The 9,555-nt window shown below is 43.4% G+C and overlaps 1 protein-coding gene across 1 annotated transcript in view; it reads left to right on the forward strand.

Moving 5' to 3' along the window:
* Positions 1 to 5,166: 5,166 nt before the first annotated feature.
* Positions 5,167 to 9,555, forward strand: part of Ar (androgen receptor) — a 184,240-nt gene continuing 179,851 nt past the window's right edge. Inside the window, exon 1 of the mRNA XM_008844366.3 lies at positions 5,167 to 6,866. Within this exon, the coding sequence (XP_008842588.1) occupies positions 5,302 to 6,866 (1,565 nt within the window). The 5' untranslated portion in view covers positions 5,167 to 5,301. The remainder of the gene's footprint in view (positions 6,867 to 9,555) is intronic.

Below are 9,555 nucleotides of genomic sequence, written 5' to 3' on the forward strand. Positions count from 1 at the left end.
CAAGTGATGGATAAACAAATTGTGTGGTACAGCAGCACAATGGAAAACTACTTATCAATAAAAAAGAAAGAATTATATACTTAATCCATATAAGAATATCAACGAATCAATGAAGAAAGAATTATATACTTAATCCATGTAAGATTATCAAAGAATTATATACTTAATCCATATAAGACTATCAATACTTAATCCATGCAAGACTATCAATGAATACTAAAACATTATGTTTACTTAACATGTAATGTCAAAAGAACATATTTATTATTCCATTGCTACAAATTGTAGAATAAAGAAAACTTTTTTATACTGACAAAAAAATTCTTGACTACCTGATGGAGAATATACAAAGAGGGAGTGGAGAAGTAAAAGTAAGCATGAAAGAAAATTTTCATATATGAGATCAGCTTACTGCCTTGAATCAGTGATATATATCATATATAAATATATGAATATAAAATAATATATAAATATAATATATATTTTTATATGCTTATGTTGATAATTTTCAAAAATTAGTCATTTGATCAACCTGAAATGTATGAAGATTTTTAGATCTAAAGTATCCTTTTATAAGGCTAATTATATAAATCAATTTGCCTGATCAATGAAGAACTAGCTGGAAATTTCTTTTAGAAAATGACAGTGCCTTGAACTATGTTGGCAGTGGCAAAATGAAGAGATATAAGACAATTTGTGAAATATTTAGGGACTAAACTGACAAGAATCAACAAATGTCCATGATTTACCCAGGGTCAACCCATTCTAAAAATTTCCAGAGTAAAAAGCTAGGGAAGATACCATTAATAAAGTCCCCTAAAGTTGTAAGGATAGTTACCATGGACTCAAATGACCTGAGAGAAAACCAGAAATTCTATTTAACTGCTAAAAATATTTCAAAGCAGAAAAAAGAGGGGGAAGAGAGAGACAAAACATTGTGTAAGTACTGAAGTTATACCATATTTTCCAATAGTTGTCTCTTAATATTAAACATAAAAATAAAAGTAGGAAAATAAGATTTGAGATCACAGCGGAAAGTTCAAATAAAGTATATGTCATAGTAGTCAGATTTCCTGATCATAGTGTACTTGTTGACTCTCTATTTCACTTTAAAGTTTAAAAAGTGGGGGACTGGAAAGATAGCTTTGTCTGTAAAAATCTTGTCTTGTAAGCAAGAAGAGCTATTTTTTTTTCTAAAAAATATATTTAATGTATATTTTTATTGAATTTTGTGCATTTCATACAATGCATCTTAATTATATTTAGACACCCTCCATTATCTGCATCCCCCACTGGATTTCATGCATTCTATCATATATATTACAGTCTGTTGAGTCAAGTTTGTGTCTCCAGATGTCCCTCAGTGTGAGTTCATCCACTGGAGCCTGGTGAGCGTATCTAGCATCACCCCCTTAAAGAAGACCATCTCTCCCTTACCAGCAGTGATCAGCTGCCAGTAGTGCCTCAGTTAAGGCTGAGGCTTCTTACCCATTTCCTCACTTCTATGCTGGGTTTTTGTCTGCTTTCATTTTGCATGGGTCTTGTGCATGCTGTTACACTTGCTGTAAGTTCACATGAGCAAGTTCCTGGTCACCTCGAAAACTGTTTCCTTGTGGTTATCTACCACTCCTGGCTCTTAAAGTCTTTCTGTCCCCTCTTTTTCAATGAAGAAGGCGTAAGTTTGAACCAGGGCACATACACGAACAACAACAACAACAACAAAAATAGGGCGTGATACTATACATTTGTAATCCCACCACTGAAGAGGCAAAGACTGGTGAATCCCTGAGAGTTGCTGGCCAGTCAGTCTGGTGTCCTTTATGAGTTCTCAGTTAGTGAAAGTTCCTGTCCCCATTACAACAAGTTCAACAGTGTCTGAGGAACAACATTCAAGGTTATCTGCTGACCTCTATACATAAACACCCCCACACACAAATATAAATGTAAGAAGAGATCCTCCAAATTTTTAGAATGCTTTCCTACTCACAGATTTTTTTCCATACACCCATACACAGTATCTCTCTTAAGGGCTGCAGCAGTCTTTTGAGCATATTAATAGGTAGAATTTTCTGTGAGGAAAGTGTTACACCAATTTTGGTGTTGTGGACGCAGCATAAACTTCAGACTATTGCACACTTGGATTTTCATACCTTTTGGGCTGTCATTTGTTGAAAGGTAAATTATTTCTCACATTAAATATGTCTGATCTCTTTTCTTCAAACTTCCTTCTTCCCGCCTCCCATTGTTTATTCATGGCCATTAACTACTTCCTTCACTGTCAATCTGTAGGCACATAGTTCTCCAGGCTCTGAGACATTCTACCATCCTGCCTGTTGATTCAATCCCCTTTGAATAAACATAGTTAACATGCATCAGTAGGTGTCAAGTTGTGATGACTATTCAAATAAAGTCTTCAATGTATCTGTGTATTTCAGTTATAAATTCCTGTTTCCCATTACTACAGTAGGATCACCCATTTCACAGTTTGACATCTTTTGAGTAAGTTTGCTTTTTGCCATAAGGAACAATTTGCAAGACCAAAAAATAAGCAATATGCTATACCCAAGCAGGGCCTCACCTGTTATATTCTCAGCAAATAAATGTTCACTTCCTCAGGTGGAACTATCTACAGATCATTTGTTCTAAAGCATTCTTTTATGATAATTTCCCAAAAGCCCATGAAATTGCTAAGTCTAGCTAATAAAGCAAAGGAATAGAAGACTAGTCTAAGTTCCGCTAATATGTAATATACCAACATGTCCTTGCTTCAGTTTGTTCATCTGTGAAACAGAGTCGATTATACACTCTTTCTTCCTCTTTGGGGTTTGAGTAATCTCCTTTGGGCCAAGGTCAATAAATGCCCATGTTTCTAAGTGCACAAGATACAGCTATAATCCCTTCTTGTAGAAGTCTGCAAAATTTGGAAACGTCAGGTGTAATGGCCTGTTCCAACAGTTCCAGCACTTGGGAGACTGAATCAGGAGGATCATGAGTTCAAGGTCTGTCTGAGCTACATAATGAACACCTGTCTAAAAGAAAAGAAAAGAAAAGAAAATTCTAAGGAACAGAAAATTACAATAAAAATAATTGAAATGTGAGTCTCAGAAGAAAAATCTCCATGTGCCTTCTGGGACACAGACACCTTGCCTAGATCCAGAGGGCTAAGGAATTTAATAACCATGGAAGCACACAATATTTCTATGAAGAAACCTTCCTTAAAACTCTACCCCCTTTGATCTCCTCTACCTTTTTATTCTCCAGTTGCATCTGTATCTTTACACAGTGTGTGGGAACTCCTCTACAAAGAACAGTTGGAGTACCCCACATGAACCTCTACTAGTAGTTGTCCATCAAAAGGAAGAAAAGTCTTCTGTAAATGCTCTTCCTTGGATTGTGTAGTTCAAGGGCTTAAAAAATGCAAACAATTTGGAAACCTACTGGCTTCTATACAAGCAAATGTTGGCAAAGCTTTGCACAAAATCAAAAGCCCACGTGTACCTGAAAAGTGTTTCTGACATTCGTGTGTTTGCACACTTAAGTGATTTTGCCTTTGCACGTCTGGAGAAGTGAAAGTGCTTGTCAGGGATGATTCAGGACAGGAAGAAGGGTAGAAAATGGGGTAGAAATTACCTCTGGTTTCTGGGGACCAGAGTCCCAGAGCAAATGGCAGGTTGCCAAGACTTCCAATCTTCCTTTATGGAGGAATTTCAAAGATTCCAGGGGGAATTGGCTTGGCTGCTGCTTGTTCTTTAATTTGGGGGGACTCTCCCTTCTGGTTGTCCCTGTGGGCCCCAAAAAGGACTCTTGAAAGCTATTGGTAGCTGGCACTGTTATGAGCCCTTGCAGCCACCCCCAGTCCGAAGATTTTGTTTTGGGAATGGGCTTCAGAATCCAATCCGGCCTGTGCTAATGTTCTAGATATCCAGTAGCCTTGTCTGTCAAATAAAGCTCCAAGTTAAAGCTCCTGCTCTGGAGCCTAAAGCCTAATTCAGGAAAGCAAAGGGTATTTGGGAAAACGGGTTCCTCAGAGGCCACAGCGAGTCCCTCCTGCCCTCACCCACACTGCGCCAGCACTCCTCTCTCCAAAGCCACCCAGCGCTAGCTCGCGGTGAGGGGAGAGGAGAAGAGGAAAGGGGAGGGGAAGGGAGGGAGGGAGAAAGGAGGTGGGAAGGCGAGGAGGCCAGCCCGCAGGGGCGGGACCGACTCACAAACTGTTGCATTTGCTTTCCACCTCCCAGCGCCTCCTCGGAGATCCCTGGGAGCCAGCCTGCTGGGAGAACCGGAGGGTCCGGAGCAAGCCTGAAGGCAGAGAAGGCAACAGAGGAAAAGAGACCGAGCTAGCCTCTCCAGTGTCATACAGCAGCTGAAGGGACGCACCGTGCCAGCCGGAGCCCAGCCACAGCCCACGCCTGTTGCAGCGCGGCGGCTTCGAAGCCGCCGCCCCGGAGCTACCCTTTCCTCTTCAGTGAAGTTTCTAAAAGCTGCTAGAGACTCTGAGGAAGAGAGAAAAGTGCTGGGTAGGACTACCGCTGCCTTTGTCCTCCTCCCCTCTACCCCCAACTCCCTCCTGGGTCCCCTCTCCAGCAGTTGACGCGGCAGGCTGTCTGGCCAACCCTCTCCCTTTCACCCTAGCTCTGCCAGCCAGTTTTGCAGAGGTAACTCCCTTTGGCTGCGAGCAGGCGAGCTTGCAGGACGTTGCAAACAAGGCTTTAAGGGAATCCAGAGCCTGGAGCAGCAGCACGCCAGGAGAGTCCCTGATTCCCTATTTTCCCCCTCTACCTCCTCTAGCCCGCCCCCCACCCTGTGTGTGGAGCTAGAAAATCTAAAGATGAAAAGGCAGTCAGGGCTTCAGTAGTCGAAACCAAACCAAAACGAAAAGAAAATAACCCATTTCTTATTTGCACCTGCTTCAATGGACTGAATGTGAAAGGCAGAGGATTTTCCCTCGCCCTCACCCCCGCCCCCGTCAACTTTCGAGCATCTTTTGAATCTATTTCAAGTATTTAGGGACAGACTGTGAGCCTGGCAGGGCAGATCCTGTCTTGTGCGTGCCTTCCTCTGCAGGAGACTTTGAGGCTATCAGAGCGCTTTTGTTTTTTTTTTTTTTTTTTTTTTTTTTTTTTTTTTTAAAAAAAAAAAAAAAAAAAAAAAAAAAAAGAGTTTCTTCCCTGGAGCTTCCCGCAGGTGGGAAGCTAGCTGCAGACGCAGACACAGCTACATCATCGCAGTCCCAACTCTTCAGAGCAAGAAGACAGGAGGCCGGATAAGGGAATTTGGTGGAAGATAGAGACAAGCTCAAGGATGGAGGTGCAGTTAGGGCTAGGAAGGGTCTATCCGCGGCCCCAGTCCAAGACCTATCGAGGAGCTTTCCAGAACCTGTTCCAGAGCGTGCGCGAAGCGATCCAGAACCCGGGACCCAGGCACCCTGAGGCAGCCAGCATAGCACCTCCAGGCGCCTGTTTGCAGCAGCGGCATGAGACCAGCCCCCAGCGGCGGCAGCAGCAGCAGCATGGTGAGGATGGCTCTCCCCAAGCCCACATCAGAGGCCCGACAGGCTACCTGGCCCTGGAGGAGGAGCAGCAACCTTCACAACAGCAGTCGGCCCCAGAGTGCCACCCTGAGAGCAGCTGCCTCCCAGAGCCTGGAGCTGCCACCCCGCTTCCTGGCAAGGGGCTGCCGCAGCAGCCACCAGCACCTCCGGATGAGCATGACTCAGCTGCCCCATCCACTTTGTCCCTACTGGGCCCCACTTTCCCAGGCTTAAGCAGCTGCTCCACTGACATTAAAGACATCCTGAGTGAGGCCGACACCATGCAACTCCTTCAGCAGCAGCAGCAGCACCAGCAGCACCAGCACCAGCACCAGCACCAGCACCACCACCAGCAGCAGCAGGTAATATCCGAAGGCAGCAGTAGCGGGAGAGCGAGGGAGGCCCCTGGGGCTCCCACCTCTTCCAAGGACAGTTTCGTAGGGGGCAATTCCACTATATCTGACAGTGCCAAGGAGTTGTGTAAAGCAGTGTCTGTGTCTATGGGATTAGGTGTGGAAGCATTGGAACATCTCAGTCCCGGGGAACAGCTTCGGGGAGACTGCATGTATGCGTCGCTTCTGGGAGGTCCACCCGCTGTGCGTCCCACTCCATGCGTGCCACTGGCCGAATGCAAAGGTCCTCTGCTGGGCGATGGCCCAGGCAAGGACACTGAAGAGGCTGCTGAGTATTCCTCTTTCAAGGGTGGTTACTCCAAAGGGCTGGAAGGAGAGAGCCTAGGCTGCTCTGACAGCAGTGAAGCAGGTAGCTCCGGGACACTTGAGCTCCCGTCCACCCTGCCTCTGTACAAGTCCGGGGCAGTGGACGAGGCAGCAGCATACCAGAATCGTGACTACTACAACTTTCCACTTGCTGTGACCGGACCGCCGCCACCTCCACCCCCTTCCCATCCACACGCCCGCGTCAAGCTGGAGAACCCACTGGACTATGGCAGCGCCTGGGCTGCGGCCGCTGCTCAGTGCCGCTACGGGGACCTGGCTAGCCTACATGGAGGGGGTGCAGCGGGACCCAGCTCCGGATCACCCCCAGCCATGGCCTCCTCTTCCTGGCACACTCTCTTCACAGCAGAAGAAGGTCAATCATACGGGCCAGGTGGTGGGGCCAGCGGCAGCAGTCCAAATGAAGCAGGGCCTATACCCCCCTATGGCTACAATCCCCCGCCTCAAGGACCGGCGGGCCAAGAAGGAGACTTCCCTGCCTCTGATGTGTGGTACCCCGGTGGCATGATGAACAGAGTACCCTATCCCAGTCCCGGTTGTGTCAAAAGTGAGATGGGACCGTGGATGGAGAACAACTCCGGACCTTACGGGGACATGCGGTAAGTTTCTCGTAGAAATGCAGCCTTTCGACCTTGGTCTCAGAGCAGCACAGTGCATCTTGGGAGATCTAGGCACCCCTGCCCAAGAGAACATTCTGACTGATCCTAGGACAGCTCAATCCAGTTCCATAGGAAGCATTGCCCTACATCTGGAGCCCTCCTGGGGACTCCCAGCCTGTGAAATTTTCTACCTAAGCGCTCCAAATTCTTGCTGCGCTCTCTCCTTGCTCCCTGGGTGCTGATTGGTGCCCTTCCAGATTCCTTGACAAACTCCTCCAGTCGCCTAAAATCCTCCTTTATAATCTTTCTGGTATTCCAAGTCCCGCGGGATCCGAGCTTAAACCCGATTGCACGAGTCATTTTTAGAGATGAAGCTCATAAGCCCTCCACTGTTTTATTTCGTCATTTTCTCAAAGTCCTAGAAACTTCATAAAAAATTCGGGAAATTTCTCCTCTGTGGGTCTGTTAATACCCACCTCCCAGCCTGTAATTGGACTTGGCAAAAAAAAAAAAAAAGGAAACCCAAAACAAGACAAAAAAAAACCCTCATCTCAGCCCGCATTCTCCAAAGGGAGAAAATGCAGTTCTCAGTACTCAGAAAAAGAAAAGCGGAAAGCGGTGTCTGGTTGCCTAGGGTTCCTGTGTGAAGTTTCTTCTGCAGAAGCAACCTGGGACTTGCTCTAAGGTTGGGGGTGGGTCTAGAGAATCCAACTAGGTATATTTAAAGCAGCTAGATGGGGCAACTTTCCTGGTAAAGATTGGGCAAAGTTTACTCCCTCAGATTTCTCAGCATTGGTTGACTGTGTTTTCAGTTGCTTGGGTCTGGTTTCTCTCGTAAAATGCTCATTTTCTCTGTAAATCATAACACATCAAAGTCTCTACTTCAGATTTGCATTAGATCTAGAAAGAATGCACTGTCAATAAACAATTTAATCAAATTTTAATTTGACTCATCAGTGTTGCAAAAATATGTAAAATGTTCTGCTACTTGAATGTGCTCAGAAATTTATACTGGATTGGGAGGAGTGAGGCTCCTCATTCTATTTTTCATTTTAAGAGCATGTTTAAAGCATGAGTTGCTAGTGCTGGAAAATTGGTTAAGAAATGTCATTGACCTATGAACCTTAATGTTGCCCCCAGAGTTTTAATTAGAACAGGAGAAATGTGAGAAATTTTACCTAATTAAAAATATTATGTGCTGCAGTTCTTGAGCTTCTTGAAGACTAGTTGAAAAAATTTCCCCAGTAAGTTAGGACAACCTGTTCATCTGATGATAGGGAGTTTTGCCTTGGTAATTAATGCCTTGGCTTGGTAAGGTGCTGATGTCCCTGTGGGTTTATGTCTCTGGGTTTCTCAAACTATTTTCTTGTATTTGTAACTTACCCAAAATTTCTTTGTTAAGAGTAACATATTTTTTGGTGACTTGAATCTAAGAATTTGTATTCTTTTAATCATATTAGTTGTTACTCCAGTGTCAGCAAAGAAAGAGGAGGCTATGCTTTCATAAAATACTATTTTCTGAGCTGTTGAAGAAATAACTTCTCTTCAGGCTTTATTTTGTTTTTAAGAGCTGTCTTACAAGTTTTTCAGAGATTTTTGTGATAACATCAAATCTTTTCCAGTTAATTTAGTGTTTATTTTTGTGATGGCTTATACTGTGGGATAAAAGGTCTTCATTTTGTGGGAATAGATTTACTTGGTAGCGTTAATTATTTTCTAGAACTGACAACTAGAGAACGGAGTTTCTCTTTCACTACAAACTTGTCTTGGGGGTGGGGATATCTTAAGTACTTCCTAACCTACCAGGATGCTTGAACCTTCCATCACCTGCATATCCCACCCCAACTTGCTCAATTAGAAAGAAGGAAACTAATTGTTCCTTACACTTCTTTAAGAAGATGCATTTCTGAAAATTCAATCCGAATTTTCAGCAAGTGGATAATAATTCTTGTCAGCAACTGTATACTCATCTTTCTGATTTTATCCCAGTTATTAATAGGGGGAAATCACTTTTCTATTAGAATGATTGTTGTGCTAGGATGCCTCATTGACACTCTTGAAATTACTGAGCTCAACTAGGGAAAATTTAGCAATACTCAAGGGAAGTACAAAATTATTTAATCTTTCCTAGTCTGTGATTATTGCATGTAAAGGAGGGTAGTTCTGTTACTGTCTAGTGGGTCGACAGTTTCCGTTTCCAGAGTATAAAAAAATCTTTTGAATCAATTTATTGAAAATTCGTCCATTGATTTAAACAGAATGCAATCAATTTCACTCTAAATTTGGAAATGTTTTCTTACTTTCTTTTTCTTTCCCTCACTTTTATGGGCATAATTTGATGAAAGGGAAGGAATTTCTAAAGCCAAACCTAGACTTTATTCCCTCTCCAAATGGTATGCATTAAGTGATGATTTTGAGTTTAAAAAATCTCAAAATTCTAGAAGGTCCTAGTAACTTTTGGTGTTCCCTCCTTTTCCAATTGTGTGTTAACATGAACATTAGTTAATTGAGGGAAGACTTTTTAAAACTTGACTAACTGCACCATTAACTCTTTGATATAATACATCAACAACATTTTTTTCTGAGAAAAGAGAAATGGAAGGTGGTCCTATTTTTATTTAATTTAGCATGGAGTTCTATTCAGCAGTAAAGAAAGATGAAATAATGAAATTTGCAGGTAAATGGATCT

This window comes from Nannospalax galili, unplaced genomic scaffold (genome assembly GCF_000622305.1).
Source record: "Nannospalax galili isolate Female #2095 unplaced genomic scaffold, S.galili_v1.0 scaffold280, whole genome shotgun sequence".
Classification (NCBI taxonomy): Eukaryota; Metazoa; Chordata; class Mammalia; order Rodentia; family Spalacidae; genus Nannospalax; species Nannospalax galili.